Source organism: Diprion similis, chromosome 5 (assembly GCF_021155765.1).
Source record: "Diprion similis isolate iyDipSimi1 chromosome 5, iyDipSimi1.1, whole genome shotgun sequence".
In the NCBI taxonomy this organism is placed as follows: Eukaryota; Metazoa; Arthropoda; class Insecta; order Hymenoptera; family Diprionidae; genus Diprion; species Diprion similis.
The window spans coordinates 3,321,640-3,341,580 of record NC_060109.1 but is presented as its reverse complement, the minus strand read 5'-3'; the positions used below and the strand labels follow the sequence as shown (position 1 = coordinate 3,341,580).

Genomic DNA, 19,941 nt, shown 5'->3' with positions numbered 1-19,941 from the left:
TTTTGAGAATTTCTTCAAATTTTTTCAAACTGATTAATTAACTGATCAACACAGTTTACAAATCTGAAATAAATCTGAAAAATAGTGAACTGACTCTTCCTTCTACTGATAAAAAAAAAAAAAATACCGAAAAAAGGAAACGCCAAATCACTACGGCTCAAAATTCAAAAACTTTGATATCTGACACAGGATTTTAGTCAATTTGAAATTTTTTTTAAAAAACAATCACATAAAACATCGTGAGTCAAATAGAAGAGGTCTACCCTATATACATTATCTCTTCCCGTGCGCGTGTATGAGGTACACCTACATGTAGTACAGGTGAACGTGGATCAGATACCGCAACGGCGTGAATTGTGATAAGGTGTGGAGCTGGTTTAATGTAACACTCGCAGCTCGTCTTATACGTCTGTATGAGACATCGCATAACCCAGGAGGAAAAACTGGACTACCTGTTCAATGTACAGGGTGTCACTATAGCAAGTTTGGAATTCAGATATAAGAAAAAATTTCGAACAATGACATGTGGTTGGACCTCATGGTTGACGATTCATCAGTAACTTAAGGTTAATACTTAGTAACTCATGCAAAGTAAAATATATTTTTTTTCAACCAAAAGATTTCTTCAACATAAATTTTCGTCTGAAAAAATATTTCCGATTCTCAAAAAACAATACTTCCAAACACTTCCAGCCGATTCAAATAAGAATGGTGGACAGGTTTCCACGGCAAAATGCATTAGCACCGATATTCTTTTCTTATGTTGTTAACGGATTGCTCAACTTTTTTTACTCGAATGCTTTTAAATTGTCGCTCGCATGTCCTTGCGTATGCTTGGAAAAGATTACAAATCGCTCGCATAAGCCTCAAGGTTTAAACAGGAAAACAGTTTGTCTTATGTATTATAACAACTACAGTCTGAACATAAACTTGAAAAAATTTTTGAATATGTCTTTGACTTGGGCTTGGTCTGTTTTTTCCCACTGTCCGATTTTTAAGTTTTTATTTTTTCTCCACGACCAAATCGACTTTGTCGACTTCTCTGAATTTTTTAGTCAAGTACATCATCGTACGAATATTTTCATGGTCCTAAATCTACGAAGAAAGATTTTACAATCGAATTTTTACCATAGAAAACATGAAATTTTATGGGATTTTTTGCGGCAAAATATTTATAAAGGAAAACTAGATTTTTTTTTTCTTACTTTTGAAAGTGTGTTTCGAAGCTTCGAGTTCAAGACTTCACACCCTGTATACTATAATTATTATATCTACGCTACGGGATATTTCAACTATAAGGTAATATAATATATAACAACATTGGCGACTTTGCGGATTTCAAGAGAGCTTCGAGTGGATCGTAAACCCCAATACACACGATACCAATTATACACGTATATTAATAGCGAGTCGATGTTTGCCAGACTCCTTCTCTTGATAAACCATGGAATGACCCTATAATTACAGGTTTTCGATTTACTCGTATGTGTAATAAACGTTGAAGTGGAATTGATTTTGAATTTCCTGTTTGCGAATCACTTGTAAGTATATGTGTATATGAGTAATAAATTGACGCTTAACTGTACTTACAGAAGAAAAAATTCTCAGAAGTAACCAAGCATGGCAATTAAATACAGCTAAAAAATTATTTTAATAATTCGAATCAACTCGATTCCGATTGATAACACAAATACAGCTCTGACTGCTTTTTTTCTTGAATCAATTTCATTTCTCTTTTTTTTAAATCGAAAAAACATTCCTGTCATCATATTTTACAAATTCAACAAATTCTTTCTGTGTCCACATAAAAATCGATTCCGCAGTTATTCATGTTTCGATTCCTTTAAAATTTTTATAAGAGAAAACTGGAAAGAAAACAGAAAAGAATTCATGTACGAACAAAATGAGCTATAATAGTTTAATAAAATCGGTCAAAAGGTGCGATTCTTTTATTGCAAAAATGATTCCAGAAACGGGACCTCTTCAAATTTGTTAATAATTGTGCTGTTGTAGTTGAAATTTATGCTTTCCTAACTATCTCCCTGCTTTAAGGGAATATTATTTCAAATAAATTCAACAAGTTAACTTTCGTCCGCACTTTCAAACCTTCGTTACGTCATTTTTCTGGCTTGATTCCTTTTTGACTGGACTGTACGTTTACTAATTCCTTAAAAAAGGGAGTCCAGTACAACTCAAGGATAAAATGAAGTATGAAATATAAAGTGGATACTTTACATAACTACATGTATGTGTGTATATATATATATATACATACATATATGGCACACAGATAACCAGACGAGTACCATCGCGATATAGACGCCTACATCAGACCGTGGGCCGAAAAGAGACGTTCTCAAGTTCGCAATCGAGATTCTGGCCTTCGCCAAGACCGAAGGATCGAAGGTCGGTTCGTTGTTGATACAACCAAGCGTATTTGAGGAGTTTGTTTGGCCAAAAAATTCGATGCTTTTCATCGATTTCTTTAGAATATAATAGAATAGAGAATATAAACAAAAGTTGAATCCTGCATTTGAAATCACTTCGAAATTATTGAAGAATCTCCTTCCAATTCACTTTCCGATATAGTTCACATTTTTTACGCAGAAAGCTATAAGTTTCCACAGTCAATGGTAAACATTTTCTTTTTTTCATCAGTTAACAATCAGTTTGTTGATCATAATCAACACATCGGTGCAATTATGTGAAATTCCATATTCAGCGATGCCAAAATGAGTGACAAAATGGCTTACAATTTGGTAGAAAAAAATGCCGAACAAAAATACATCTGAAACGAAGAGTCCAATTGGTCAAATAATATATATTTATTGGCAATTTTTGAAATTGGAGTAAAAGAATTCAGATAGATTTAATGATTCCGTCGTTGCTTTCAAATTTTTGGTTTCGGGACTATACATCCGCTGCACATCCCAAATTAAACGGTGTTTCCGGTTCGCCCGTTGGTCGTTACGACTATAACCCGAGCAGAAAAAAAATCTGAAATATTTTTAGCTCCGAATTTACGTCCGCCACAACGAAGTGATGCAATAATATCCGTGACCCATTACCGTACCGACCATAAAAACAAACGCCTTTTGCAGGGTGCCATTTTTTATTTGACTAGCCTGATAGTTCCAAAGTTTTTGAGTTGGTCACGCTAAACCTGGAAAATAAAGTGCTGAAGGCAATCCTAATCTTCTTAGTTGTATGCACCTAAAAATTGGCTAGAAATCCGTAGGGTTTCCAGAATCCCAGTTTCCGTAACCTCTGAATTTCGATTCTGACCATTTTTTCTGCCACAGTATATGATATGATGCGTGTATGAACGGTGTTGTACCTCGTAATCAAAAGAGTGTGGCTTCAACAATTTACATTGGACCTCCACCATGTACCCCGCTTCACCTGCCCCGCCTGTTTATTATTGGCGTCTCTTTGAAGTGAAAAACTAGATAGTAGCTGATATTTCCGAGGCGTCAAAAGAAAGCTTTCTCCTCCTCCTCCTCCTCCTCTTCTACTTCCTACTGTATTATATATACTGTGACACACAAATAATCATGGGATTTGAGAATTAATGGGCTGTAGCTAGCTTGTGATTGAAAAGCTCGGGGAAAGGAAAAAACCGTTTGAAAATTATCTAGTAGCGTTATTTGGAGTATAACAATAGCCTACAGAAATGAAATAGCGTGTCCCTAATTTGCAGAGATATTTTCAGCGAATAAAATGAGGCCGGAAACATCGGATAAAAATTACCGGACTTTAATCATTTTGAACGATCTAATAATAAAACTTTTTTGCAGCTTGTGTTATTAAATAGAATTTGCTCGGATTCATCCCTATCACATAGCAGGATTGTTGCTCAACTATGAGATGAAACAAATTTTGACAATAGTCAAGTTTTCAAAATATGAACATGTGCATTTTGGATTGTTGTAATTTACCGCGTTTCAGACATTCCTAAGAATGCAAAATAACGAATTCGTCGAGATTTTTTGCCCCGTTTTCCGTTCATCTAATTTTTGAATCGTTCTCAAATCGAACGGAATAATAAACATCCGGTCAAAACGCTTCCGGATACCCAGATAAAATGTCCCTTTGCCGCGTGTCAGAGCTTGTTTTACATGTTTCCGGTTCAGTTCAGCTTCTGTTACATTCGCCAACGCGTTTCTGATATTATTTCACCTATACTATAACGTCGATTAGACGATCCCATTCATTGAATATTTTGAATTTTTCGCCCAGCCGGTTGCCTCCTGCAACGGAAAGTCGAGCTGAGCATCTCGGTGCAGATAATAATCGCGGGTAGAAGTGAATCCGTGACACAGTTTAGTTAAAATTTTAATTGCTTCCTTGTTCCAACCCGCAGGCTTCAGGTCACAGCATCTAACGAGTTGAGAATAGTGCACAGGTTGAAAATTCGTCGAAGCAGAAGTTAAAAAAGTCAAACCGAGGCTAACCAAGTTGAATATGACAAAAAAACCTTTCTTTAAATTTCTGTAACTCAGAGGAAAATTTGAGTATTCTACGATTTTTCATTCCAAAATTATACAAGTACATAGTCCATCAATTCCCCACAAATCTTTTTCTTTCGATTCATCAGTCAAAAAAAAAAATCTAACAGGTAAGCACGATCTTTATAATCGACAGACGATAAACTTGCGGTACAGCAATGAATAAATTATTTTTGCCCAAAAAATAATTTAGTCAATCTACAAAGAATCAGAGTCCCACAACGATTGAAGATTTATCATTAAAAAACGAAAATATAAGGTTTTTTTATTAATTTGTTAATATCACGAAGTGCTTGAATTTAAAATTCAGCATTTGGAAATATTTTTCTGTACTGCGATGGTTTTTTTTTTTTTGTCAACAATACGTAACTAGGTTAGCTCGAGTGATATACATATACTTCCCAAGTCTTTGTTTCAACAATTTCCGACCTGACTGTACGTCCCACACATCCTTATATTCAATGCTGTATAGATTAACGTTGTATTCAGGTACCTAACACGAGGTACATGTCGTCGTGTCACGTTACGTTGTTATATCTGTTGTGTTTTATTATGATGTGCGCGTTGTTAGTTAGCGAATGACTCACGAATGCATTTTCCGCACGCAAGTATAGGACACACAATGCAGAGAATCGACAGATCTAATCATCTGTATTCGTTCATCCGTGGCAAGAAGTAAAAACAAACAAAAAAAATCACCAAAACACGAAACTTCATTTTGTAACCGCATCGATCATTGATTCACTCTGCAGTTTGTGATGACGCTCAGAAATGTCAAATGGAACGATTTTTACTCGATGGACGATTTTTGACCACCACGAATGACGATGTATCAAGAGTGGACAAAGTCGAAAAATTTCATCAAGTGGTCGAATTTAACGAGAAATATTCCCCTTCAAGTAAAGGTACATTAAGAGATATGGAAGACCTTTAAATTTTGACTGAAACAGTTAATTTTCCCTGATCTCATAATTTAGTTTCTATCATTTTCTTTCACATCGAAACTTATTCTTGTGTATCAATCGACTATTATGAAAACTGTCGATTTTAAATGACAGCTAGTTGGTGTGTATTATCAAGAGATATGATCGTCTTATCAGAAGTCCATTTAAAACGATCTCTAAAGACAATTAACTCACTGAAAAAAAATAAACTTGGCATTGACTAAAGAATATTCAAGGCAATGAGCCTAGCCGCATATAAAAATCCATAGTGATTACCGTTACTATCATTACTGTAATTTTTATTCTATTTCACAAGAGATAATTATTCCCATCACATTTATAATTCTACATTCAATCAACTCGTTGACCGTAAGCCCTATAACTGAAATTTAGATAACTTTTTGTGACTATACTAACTGAAATCGATCAACTTAATTTGAATAACGCGTATACTTCAAATTCTCGTTTCATAATATTTTCATTAAATTATACGTCCTCGTAGTAAATATCATCCTTCGTACAAGCTCGATTATAACGTAAACGATGATCGGCAACCTACGTTGAGAATTCGAAATGGTTATACGCCGCATAAAGAGAATATATAGTTGAGCACAGAAAACTCGTTGAGAACACAGCAGCAAACGAAACACGACAGCAGCAGTAAGCGCTGTAAACAGTACGGCACTAAACCACTTGACACGAATGTTAATTCCTGGGTAGTTGGCTGCTGCAGGAAGATGAAGTGAGCAGTTTTCGCTGAAAAATTGTTAGCCGTTCGGCCGAGGATCGTTTGAACACGATTCAAAAATACGGTTCAACCGACGCGGCTACGCACGATTTTCGAACGTTTTCAAACAAACGGCGCAATTCGGAGCTCGACTTGCGGCTACCTTCGCGGCGGGAGAACCGAACCAGACTGCCGGCTGAAGTTGCTCCGAACAGCTTGTGACGCGCTGCTGGGCGATAGGAAACGTTCCAGTTGCACGTGATCCTCGTACCGATCAACCGATCTACGGATAGACGTTCACCTCCGATGGTTCGGATTTCGAATTCGTTGCCGGACGATTCGTTGATCGTGCTGCAATCGGTCCGGCCAATTGACCGAAGCTTGGGTAGTGGAAAAGCGGAAAAATGTTACGAGATTGAAGTTAGCAACGTTATTGTAACGAAACGGTGGGAATATAAATCACTAGTTTCTTATTTTTATACAATCACTTTGAAAGAACGAAGTTTTTGAAATATGAATACCGATTTTTGTTTTACTAAGATTTAATGTCGATGAATTTCAGGCGATTCTAAAACAGCGAAATAACGCTTTTTCCCCAGCATGAATAGTTATGAAAACGTTACTTACTTCAACATGGTGAAATTTTATCCTATTTTATTAGCTGCAGTTTCATCGTCAAATAATGAAAATCGATTCTGAGAGAAAAAAAATATTGAGCCTTATGAATTGACAAAAAAAAATAAGGCTGTAATCCCTTCTATGTTTTCTCAAACTTTTGACCTATTTTGAAAAACGGTAGGTTTTTATTCTAGGTTACATTGACGCATTTTTTAGAAACCAATTCCGAAAAACGAAGATTTAGGGTTTTGAAAATCGAAAAAACATTAACGGTATGATATAGTCTTAGTTCTCAAACCCTTTTTGTATGATTGACCATCCGTAACATGAAGATGTTATACAGGACAGGAAGAAAATTCATACGTAAAATTTCACTTTTTGCAATAACTTTTCTCAGATGATGCCGATTTACTGGCAGCACAAATGAAACGAAAAATACTTAATTAATTAACTAATATCAGCAAGTCACGATCATGCGACCTCACCTTCCTATATATATATATATATATATATATATATATATATATATATATATATATACATGCCATAGAGTATATAAAAAAGAAATAAACGCATTCGGCAGTAGTTTAGAAAGGATTGGTTTGTAATCAATATTCATATCAAAATATTCAGACTCGATGGCGGTTTAATACTCGACAGGCACGTTAATGACAATCTCTTTTTTGACAGAAACAAATTTTTTTTTTTCTGAAAAACATACATATTATACATATTTCTGTACTATGCCATTGGTTCGCACATAGAGACAAGTTTATAATTATATAATTAAGAGGAACACAATGGGCGACGAAAATGCAACGAAGGAAGAAATTCAATGTAATAGGTAAAGTGAAGAAAAAAATATGAAAGAATGAAAAAATGATTTTTATTCCCAGGTTATAATTATACCCTGCACTGCACCGAAGGACATAGTTATACCCTCGTGATTTTTGCTGTTGAAAACAAGACGATCAAAAGAATAGAAGCGACTTGCACTCTGTGTATAAAATACAGAGCCGAATGTCCGAAAATGAGTCACTATGGTCAGTCCGTCCGAGAAGCCGCGATTACTGGAACAGGGTGAAAGGCACACGCAAAGAGCGTCGTTCAACCGAAAGATAGAAGCAGAAAGAGAGCGAGAGCGCGAGCGAGAGAGAAAGAGCACATCCACGACTCATATTCTATTATAAACCGAACAGAAAAGAACGCCGACTGGACCGCCATGCGACTTGGAAGGGGAAATAGTGAAGCGTGCGGTTCATTTTAGTTTGTTTACCGATAAGCTAACGTTATCTCTCTCTCTATCCCTTCTATTTTTTGCAAAAAATGACGCAAGAGAAAGATAGAAACACAAAAGTATGAATCATTACTTTCCAATTTTTTTCCTGGTTAGCTTTATTTACATTCATTTTTCAAATTGTTGTTTTCTTTTTCTCTCAGGCTACCAGCCACTAGCCTCTCGGCTTCTGTGAAGAACATCCGAAATCTCAAGTGCTGTACCTAGATTGCTTCTATTAATAGGGCCAGTGCCGGAATTTTTGGTACATCCGGGTTTTCAGTATCAATGAAATATTCTTCTTTGTTTTCTTCATCTGTAACATTTCATTTCTACCGTCGACCCGATAATGTAATTTACTATGAATAAAACAAATCGACTTCACATATTCCGTGTTTGGTTTGAACTTTCGACTTTCCCGTAATTGTTTCAGGAATTATATACAGGTTTCGACATTTGTTTTCCTTCCCACACAATTCATGTTGATGATAAGGGATTTTCTGAAAGATAAATATAAGTTAATGGGTGAAACTTCAAACAAACATTATAATATCTGCACATTTATATCTTAAACCGCGTTTTTTCCAACTGCAAGCTCTCGCGAGAGAGTCGATAAATTTTTCTGCAACGGACGACATTGCACGACACCGAGTAAAATATTGGCTGAAATCAGGTCACAGGCGTAAAAAACTACGACCCGAACCGAACCCCGGATATATAGCCAATTCCCGGATCCAACGGCTTCTCGAGAGTGGAAAAATAAATTTTCGACTCGGTTTCGAACCAGCGAAGCGATGCACACTTCGTGTAAAATGAGAATAGCTATGTATGTATCATTATACTGTGTTCTAGTTCAAAAACTTTTTTCGATTGCATAAATATTCAACGTTTCACGACTAGGTAATAAAAATTGAAAGTAAAATTTCATAAGCACTTTACGACATTAAATTTATAATAACATTAACGTAACGAGACATTGGAAAAAAAATTCACTATTTCGAAATTTTTAAATGACTTCGAAGGAGTCAATTTTTCAAAATATGAATACATTTTTGGCTTCGTTACGGTATACTGAACTATCCTTAAGATGGTACAACAATGAAATCATTAAAAGTCGAGAACGTTAAAATTAAAGTAGTTTTCAGAAGAATCGTTACATCGGGCGTTCTTGTAATAAGCGGTCTTATATCGAGCGTTTTTCTAATGATCGACTGTGGCTACTTTTTCCCGAAACAAAACATAAGATTCTGAGATCCGTGCGTCAGAAAAATATAAAAAAACAAAAACAAATTCTGAGATAATACTTGACCCGATTTAAACGGCTGTTTTCAATTGTATACAGAGTGCACCCAGTCCGTGTGCATAAATCTGGAAAAATATAAACCGAGTAAAACTGGATAAGTGTCCTCAGCTCTGAGGATGAGTTCTCGCTCAACCTCCGGTTGATATCTGCTACAGGACAGATTCCGTCTAGCGATGAGCTGCAGGGTTCAACACAAACATTGGCGTTAGTTTCAGATTTGTTTTCCTCCGAAGCGTAAGTCACCGCTAGTTACACGCTCCGTTACGAGCTGTGATAGGAGATGCCGAGAAGAACATGAACGAAACCCATGACGGTGGACGGGGTCTATCTTTAGCCTCGCGTCACGTGTAACCGGTGTAACAGATATATAGAAGAGAGAAGAGGGAATTGTTTCAACGCAACGGGACGAAGTTATCGGATGCGTGACATTACTCTGTTTACGCGCGTCGGGATTCAAAGAGGGAAATTCCGTCCAACGTGATGCCTGTCCTCTCATTCCCGGCGTATGCATATATAGTTATATTCAAATATAAGCCCATCGCTTTGACGACACGTTGCTAATTTCTGGGTAACTGCGGAAGGGTCGAAGGTAGGTTCTGTTCCAGGTAATGCGTAGGAAGAATTCCCACGGGATTAATTACTCGGAGATAGGTCGAGGAAACCGTCGACGATGATATCGACCCTCTAGATTGTCCTTATACATTTTACTTGATGTTTTTTTGTTTTCTTTCAATTTTCTTTAGACGATGCGAGTTCTCGACTTCGTGTAAGCAAAAAAAAAAAAACAGGATTTGTCATGCAGGACGTAAACTCAAATGTTTTATTGCCCCGTATTTATTTATCGATGTCAAAATTTTGAACACTGATTTGTGATCATGTCTGCAGCTTTGTATCGGTGTCAAAAAAATGTATAGCAAGTATATTCTGAGCACAAAATTGACGGAACAAGATGAGAAAGTTGAGACAGACGTTCAGAAGTTGTATGTTTGATCCAAAAAAGAAAAAAAAAAAAAAAAAAAAACATGCTCCAATAGAACAAAAAATTTAAATAGAGAAACGAATGATCTTTAAGAATCGTGAATTTCGATTGTGAAAACTAGATCTAAGCCCGAATTAATCGTTGAAAAAATTCTATCCGAAAACGATACGTAAGGTATTTTCAAATAGGATGATAAAAAGCCATTGGATCACCACAACTTTCATTTATCTAGCTTTTTCGCATGATTCCCTGGCAATTCCGCAGTTTTCATATATAATTAGGCATAGCTGGAAAAGTGTGGAAAAACTTTTGTGCAGAAGAGAGGCGTGAGATTTTCTACCGTCGTCGATAACGTGGAGAGACTCTGTCTCTTGAATTGAATTTTCACCAACTAATTTCTTCCCTAGCTCTTTCCATCACGTCATGTTACATGCACACATACCGCGTTCGTTTCGTAACTTATGTATACCTATATGTACCTAGGTAGCGCTGACTTGAGAACTGGGACGTGCTCGTCTACATTATTATGCCTAGATTCTTCTTGAGGGAAGAACAATGCGGGTGGCATTGTGACACGTGAAACGTACAAGATACGGCCTGCAACCCGCCACAGGAGAGAAACGCTCTCTAAAGACCAATTGTCTGCATATCTGTGCACCATGTTACAATGTTATGTTTGTAACTATATCCGGAAGACCGCGACAGGACGTCCGAATCATTTTTCTTTAAAAAAAAAAAAAAAAAAAAAACGAATTCGTCGATCATACGAGTCTTGTCCATGCTTTTTTTTTTTATTTACACAGTACAGCAAATTTGAGAGTAGCACTCGAATTTGTTCTATTTAATTCTACTCAAAGAATATTCACTCAAATATACGAAACAATGTAAAAGTTATTACATTGACGGTGATATGATGAGTGCCGATGAAATGAGCAGCTTGTGTTTTAGGCTTTTTGAAAATTGAAAATCGTCCGAAAATTTGGGAAATTATGTGTTCGTTACTTTGATTGGATGTAGTAAAGGGAAAGGATTCGAAGATTGATGATAAATTGCGAAAATCACGTGATTTCGTAGATCAATAATCCACCATAACCTTAAAGTGAGTGCAAATCTGTCGTAAGGTAATTCCGAGATAAATTTAGTGTTTTAGTTGATTTACGACTAGACAAGCTTCACTATAATCGGAAACATTATAACCTTTTCTCAAGCTTTGAAACGACTTTATTACTCTGAAAGTAAAAAACTGTGTAAAACATACGATTGTCCTTAAATGAATAAAGTATTGTAATAATTGTTATGGCAACTTTCTGAACATTATGATATATCATCATTGTTTGAGACTATTCTGAATATTTGTTTATCCTCAAGTCAGGTTAAAAAGAGGAAAAACAAAACGGTATAGAAGAAAATTGAAAGTTCGAGGTCGTCAACTTGCCCCGGTTTTCACCAAGGATGGATACATTGCTGAACGAGAACAAGTAGCTATACGGTAGAGAAGTACGTGTATAATTTACAGATGCGGATTGACGAGTTATGTTTTCCCAGTTTGCGTGGAGAAAATTGCTTTTAGAGACGCCGTTATAGGATGGGATTGGATTGGAAGTAAAGATAGGCAGTTCTTATGGCTTCGATCAACTCGTTCCTCACTTCCTCCACCATAGTTACCTGTGCAGTCACGTAATCCTGTTTACACAAGAAAAAAAACTATCTACAGAGACAATGAGTAGGAAAAAAGAAAAAAAATATCACCGGCATTACGTGTACAATGTACGATTATACGTACCTACCTATGTAATTCCATTTTACTTGCCTTACGTTAGAAAAAGTGTTCTGCTGCATTCATGAGAACTCGTTAAGATATATTCTTAGCGAGACTCCGTGAAACTTTACGTAAGTTTGCATGTGAGTCGAATTTCTACTGAGACTTTGAGCGATATTGTGAGGTCTCGTGAAACATTCGCGAAAAACTTTACAAGGATTGTTGAATATTGTGTGAGAGACATTTCGAGTTTTCGCGAGCATTGAATTCGCCAAAATTTCGCGGCAACTCGCGAGAACTGACGAGGACCTTCTGATAATTGACGAATCACAAAAAAATGAAAGATTTCGTGGTTTTTCGATATCAGTGAATTGCATTGAACCTTGAAAAATTTCAAGTATAATCTTGAAAATAAAATTTCACAAGAATCACAGGAATTCATTGAATTTTAGAGGAAACTTTTCAAGACTCCGTCGGATTTGATCGTGAAAATTTCACAAGATTTCACAAGACTTGTGACGAAGACATCAAGAATTCTATGGAACTTTGAATATACTTGGTCACCGAACTGCAGCCACTTTTAATTTTGAAACAGGAATTCCAAATGGCGAATCTAATATGGACGAAAAAAATTCTTAACCTCTATTTATTGTTTTTGGGATTAGGTTAAAAAAAAGCTGACATTGGAATGGTGAAATTCAATACGACGAGTACAAAAACTATAAAAATTCGTCAAGAGCAGGTAAAGCTAGTAAAAAATGTTATCTGGAGGTTTTTAGAGTGCAGCCGTTAGACATTAGTAAAATCGGCATGTCTGGCGGGAATTAAAAAGATTCGAATCAATCATCTTGAAGGATACTGAACAAAACGACTCGTGCATTGTACCTAGCGTAAAACAGATGAAGAATTAGTAAGAAAACCGCAAGTAAAGTAAAGATAAAACAAGATAATTCATGTAATTGAGAATCTGAGCGCGTAATCGTGCGTCCGTAGATTTTCACAAACACATGTACAGCAATGACTGACCTAGTGCAGTAAATCGTTGAGAGCGTCTGTTGCAGAACGGTGACCTAGAAGACACAGCGATTGCCTAGGTGAACGTTTCCGTGGCGCATTAAGCTGGCGCAAAGCCATGCGGCGTCGTAAATACGAACTAGTGCAACAAAGCTTTGCCAAAAGCACCCCCGTTTCTGCAGGAGTTGGGCGACGGAAACGCGAACAACTGCGGCAACTACGAGGAGGTCATGCTGTAGATCTTTTATTTCACGATGTATGTAAAAGTGGCAAAAGGAAGTCAAGAAAGCGGGCCGAACAATGTTGCAGAGGAATGAATATACACGAGGCATTCCGTGCCAAATCACCCAGACTGTGACCTTGACATAATTTGTGATTATTTTATCTGTTTATTTTTATAAACACCGTGGTTCTCACGCCAAAAACTGTAGGGAAATTTTTTTTTTTAAATTCTTAATCGAACGTTTTATTTTACAAATTTGTTTCAATAATCTCAAAACCGATAATGATTCAAATTTTAGCTCAAATAATTTACAAAAAGAAAAAAAAACTTTCGACGCGTTGAGTACCAGGCTCAGGATCATATGCTGGATGATTATGCATCGAATACACCATATGAGAGTACGAATTGTTTTTCTACGAGTTCACAAATAATATGTACATGTATGCTTGCCTTGGATGCATGCAGACGAAAAATTCAGAAAACATTGTCATTTGAAGAATACCGGAAACGAGAGAAAAAAAAAAAACATCGCGAACTTCCGAGTCCATAAAATTTGCACAGAACGCGGTATGTGGATCAAATAAACACAATTTTTACACGTCTATTCCCTGCAAAGTTTAGAGTCGCTTCGTTCAATCCGCCAAATAATAACTTTACGTACGGAATAATATCGAACAATTGTAAACAATGTGATACATTAACGTCAGAGAGATCATGTCATCATGTTTCTAAGTCAAACTGTTGACTCCGTGAAGTTCTCAGTCATTCCAGTTTTCAAAATCAATATACGCCTGAATTCGAGTATTCATGTTTTCACCGATTACAATATTTCTGCAACAGCCAGGTTATAAGCTGCCCAGGACGTGGGCAGAGAGACATAGCAAGGTAGGTAGGTACGGGTAGAGCTCGTATCCGACCGGAAGTGGACAGTAGTGGTCCGGGTACATGCATATTCATTATTCACGGCACGCGCTCAACTGTCGGCCAGCTGCATCTGTGGGTCTCTGCCAGTCTCTGCCGTCACAATATTGTGACTGCAGGTTTCGCCATGCCGAAACATTATCTTTCGATTCTCAAAGTAGTAAAAGTCTCGCTAAATACTGCGACAGTTACGCTGTAAGTAAATTTTTACGTCATGGGCATTGAAAAGTCCACTTTTTGTGGCAGTTTTCGTTCCGTAAAGTGACGCTTTATACGGCAGCGAACAAAGTTGCGGAGTAAAGTCTTTATTTCGCAGTTTTGATGCGCAGTTCGAAGTGCGCATCCCAAACTGCCGAATAAAGTAGCTTCGTCGAACAGATCGCGACATAACCTCACTCTTCGTTTTGCTTTTCAATGCCCATAGCGTAAAAAATATTATACGTGGCATGCCCGTAAACCGATTTTTGGCTCGGATGATTTCAGTACTCGCTTCCGGCTCACTTCCGGCTCGTCTTCAGCTCGTCCTGAAATCTTTATCCTTGCCAAAAAACAGGTGGTTTACGGGCATGCCACATAAATAGCTATTTTTGGCTAATTTGTACACTAGGGGTCACTGATTCTACTGAAATTGTGAGATGGCTAATTTTTTGGACAGCTCGGTTACGTCGGTAATGCAGAATCAGCACGCAGCGCCATCGCCAGCCGATCGCGAAACAGGCTCGATCTTTGTAAACATGAAATGGAGACCATGACCGTAGAATTTTATATTTTTGTATTGGATTCGACGGTCATGAGTTGTGATATGGAGGGTAGAGGTAAGTAGATGTATCTCATATGGGTTTTCGAGTGAAAAAGTGTCCGTTAAAAAGCAAGAAATAGTGGTTCACCAAGTCGCCAGAATGGCGCTCATAAGTAAATCTGATTGGCGCTTTGTGAAATTTTTGCTGTAGTAACGCCACCTTGATTTCCCTCTACTTTAAGGACACTTTCTATACACGGAAATAGACCTCTTTACCTCTACCTTCTATAGGTTATGTTTACAAAAGTTGAGCCTGTTTAATTGCCAGCCGGCGGTGGCGCTACGGGTTGATTCTGTATGTCCGAAAAATTAGCTGTTTCAGAATAACTTTTTTATACGATTCATCGGATGGAGAAACATTAACTTATTCTTCGCGTTACATTCTCCACATATAGTACGATCGAAATTCAATTCCTTCATAGTTTGCTTCTTTGTGATTGGATAAATTTTTGGTCCAAAGAACTTTATTTGGCACCAGAAACACATTCTAGCTGGTTTACATAAATTCGATTGCGATGTGCATGATGCAACGGTATAATTCATAATTTTGTGCGGCGCTCAAACTTTTTGTAACCCACAGGGTAAGAAGAAAATACAGAGATCCTGAGGATAACACTTTTTCCTATGCATCATGCGTTATACGGGTAAAAACTAATTTTTCTCCCCCGAACACGCAACGGTAAATTAGACGGCGGTGGTGAGTTAATGTCACGTTTTGTTTATGGTGAACCTGACCAGATGCTCCAACGTCCAAACTTTAAGGCGGCACCATCATCACGGACGAACAAATTCTGTGGGCGCCATTATTTGAATGAATGCATTCTAAGCTGCACGAAAAAAGGTGACCAAATTTCATTGAAATAATTATTTAAACTGGAAGACTGATTATTTGAAAACTATTTGATTTTGGAGACTTCGCACACATTTTGTGAAAAAAGTTCATTTTATTAATTAACGAGATTTCTACAAATCCGCTATCGTTATTACAACGAGATATTTATAGTAAAAATTCAGTGTTTTTAAACATTTTTCATGCATCCCAAGGACTTTACAGGCTAGATAAAACTAAATTATTACTTTTAGTATCATTTTTTGAATATTTATTTTATCCCGTTTTTGTTTCAACGTTACGTTAAGTGCATTCGGCTCGATCTGGTTTGTTTACAATGATACCTATACACACCAATTACGCAATGATTCCTGCGCTCCTCATTTACAAACACTAACGATTGTTTATAATAATCCGTCGTAGGCTTCTCATTTAGCTACGTGTAATTTTTATCTCAGATTTAGTATTGTTTCAACCTAGTTACGGAGTTTTCAGAACGGGTATTATACTCCGTTAGAGTTCGTTAAATTTCACACAATAGCGTGTGAACGTGTTCAATGCTGGAGTATTGTTATACATACATTGTACTTGTCGTGCGAAATGACGTTGTACTGCAAACGCTCGCAATTGTGCCGTAATGCTTGAAAACAATTACCTCGACAATTACGTTGAAGATTATACTTTCACAGAGTGTACATAAAGAGAATCTTCCGGATTGCGTTTGTGGATCAATATCCTTGCAAAGATTCTGATAACAAATTTTCGTGAATAATTTCATCCCGTATGAAAAATTTTATCAACGACTTACTCCGTTGATAAAACAGGGAAATTAATGCAACCGCTTATAGTTTTGTAACAATTTAACCATCAGCAAGTGCCTTTCCATAATATGATAATATTATACAATTTTAAAAAAAGACCTCAATTTTTCACCGGATCCACCAAAAAAAGTTTGCACAATATAGATCATGAAAAAAACGTGCGTAAATCTTCAAAAATGTAGATCCGTCTTCACTGACTTACAGTCGTCAGAATGACGGTCTAACATGTGCCTTACCTTGTTCATTTTGTCGCAGCTCGACGGTGCGAGTGGATGGAGCTGGGGAGTGATACCCTCTGGGCAAGGACATTGATTTACACTCACCTGTAACAGTGGAAAAGAAGAAAAAAACTATGAAATTTGAACAAAGTAGTTGTTACACGAACGAAGTAAATCAGACGACAGTTAATTTCACGATCGATGACGAAATGATGAACATGGCGTATAGGTAACGAAGTCGTGAGGTTGAAGATCAACACCTTTTGTTGATTTGATCACGAATCAATTTGATCACGAATCATTGAGTATTTATGAGATTAATGTATCCGTAAACTACAATAATTTTCTTGAGATTACAAGTAGAAAAAAAAAAACAGAATTACAAACAAGAAAAGCTTGGTTGTAGATTTTTCCTCATTTCAAACTGCTTGGAAAGGGTGAGAAAACTAGTAAATGCATTTTATTTCAGGCCCCAACAGCACATTCAGATTGAAAAAGCATAATTTTTGCAAATTCACTGAGACAGATTCTTTTTTTTATTAATTACAGTCATGTCAAAATTACTGATTGTAAATAACTGAATATTCTGTGATACTAATCTGTGATAAAATAAAGTGTATCGATAGGATAGCACAGAATAGTCTTATCAATAAGGTTGAAATCAAACGGTTCATATCTACACACTTTTCACCGTTTTGAATAAAGCAATTTCAGTTAAAGAAAAAAATAATAATAACAATATCAATATCAAGGCTGTTGTTTATAATTTTAGTACATTTTAATCTTTCGCAAGTATTATAAATTCTTAGAGAAAGCAGTAATACGATCAACATTCAATACGTCATTACCTTGTAATAAAGTTACCAAAAAAAATATCGAACTTCTTGAACTTCTTCGACGCTCGTTCCACCGATTTGTCGTGTATTTGGTAGGTTTCTTGTGTGCATCACAGAACTAAAAAAATACTAGACTACGTAGGGTAGGTAAATAACAATAAAACGCAGCGCAGTATACTTTGGACTGCAGTCAAACGAGCCGATTGTTTTTCTTTTTCTTTGATTATTGTGTAAATATGATATAGATGAACAATCTGTAGAGTTTGCATCAAAAGTTAGAAGAAAAAAAGCCGTTTAAATAATCTTCAACAGTGCTATTTGCGCCAATAATAGGGACGACAAATGAAACGACATTTCAACTATGTGTAATAAATAAAAAGTGTGGTGTCATGGGATACCCGACAGAAGCGAAGCTTCTTACGCTTTGTATATAAAATCCAATCTATTATCGCTTTATTATATGGTGTCCATCCCAAACGTGCGTTAAAAAGCATCGTTTCAACAATTGGAAAAAAGGTTTTGTATATGGAATTTGAAAAATTTTTAAACTCTGATATCTTTAATCGCATTTTATCTCTCCTTTACCAACTTTTCAATGAGAACCCTTTATCCTTTTAAAAAAAATGTCCACCACAGACAGAGCGACGACATTTTTTGCACTGGCGACCGGTGATCGTTAGTTGACAAATAAACGTACACGATGATGACGTATGTACATACATACATGCACATAACGAATCTGATAAATATAGATGGGCATCTGCTTTATAGAAACCGCAGTGGTGGCAGATTGGAATTCAGGACACGTACGCTCAGCACCCACTGCTGCTGCTGATGGATGGAAGGATGGATGGATGGATGGATGGACGAGTGTAGACCGTAGGTGTGTACCTACGTGCAACAATTAGGTCGTTAAGATCCAATGTTTTAATCATCGCATTTTTCCGCAACCGATTGTCAGGCAGGCCGCTCATGGGCGTGGATATTGCCAGACATTTTGAATTTGAAATGCAACGCAGGCTAAAATATTGCAAGGATAATTATAACTCAGATGAATTTTCATCGGAATAATTTGTGTGGAATGTGGAAAACGTGAAGATTTATTGGGCTGGTGTAAAGTTAGAAGATAGAAAAAGAAAATCTTGTAGATACCGAAAAGATGAAATTCAAGTTATGGATATTCATGAAACTGTAATTGGATCTTTGCATTTGTAAAGAAAATCCACAATTGTATAAAACGGAGAAACATAAAATAATTAGATGATCGTGAATAATAATAATTGCGGATGTTACGAGCAATTGAATTTCACAGATTTCGTAATAGATACAATATCTTAGCATGTGTGACGTCATATTGTTGTAATTTGAAAACTGTTGTATTTTCGTCGATTTTTGGATTCTCTGCTCAATTCGCATATACAATTTTTTCATGCAAAGACCGAATTGTCTCTGCAACTTTCGACCATAAAATATCTCTTTATTGATAACTTAAGAAAATTGAAAACGAAAAATAGCTGATAAAATACATTCTGAAACCAAAATGGATGTTAGGGTTCATTAAAATCAGGATAACTCTCGGGATAACTGTACTGATTGGAGATGACATTTTTGTAATACTATGCACTGTGATTTAAATTATGAACAAATACGTGTTTCCAATCGATGCAGACTTTACACGAAGGTCAATTACGTTTTTCTGTAACGAAATAAAATAGTTCGGACCAAATTTTGTTTTGTAATTTTTCCGAATCTGATACTTTTCTAATTGAACTTTAGGCCTCAAAATATAAAACTATACAACATAAGTTGGATATATTTTTACGCAATTTTGATTCCAAAAATTTCATAATAGTGTAAAAGTGATTAAAGAAGATTTTCAAACTAGACGAAATCGAGACGAAAAAAGAATCTCAACTAATCAAGAGGGTCATGTATTATAGCTAAATACATCAAAGAACAATTCGATTCGGAGAACACGCGTTCGCATATAACAATCTTGGCACGGTGTTGGCAGATAGACGATAGGTTGGTGCCTATAAACGTGATTTGCATTTCTCATTTCACAGGTGCGAAATACCTGCGACTTATCACATAACTCACGGAGTCTGTAATAGTCGACGAAATAATTCGTTGCGACGTGAAACAACGAAATATGAATCAGCTGAA

The 19,941-nt window shown here is 36.4% G+C and overlaps 1 protein-coding gene across 3 annotated transcripts in view; it reads right to left on the bottom strand.

Annotated features, from left to right (window-relative positions):
- The window catches only part of LOC124406318 (ras GTPase-activating protein raskol), a 202,141-nt gene that overhangs the window by 62,100 nt on the left and 120,100 nt on the right, over positions 1–19,941 (bottom strand). For all 3 annotated transcript variants that reach the window (XM_046881701.1, XM_046881702.1, XM_046881703.1), the window contains one exon: positions 16,958–17,044. In XM_046881701.1, the coding sequence (XP_046737657.1) occupies positions 16,958–17,044 (87 nt within the window). The remainder of the gene's footprint in view (positions 1–16,957; positions 17,045–19,941) is intronic.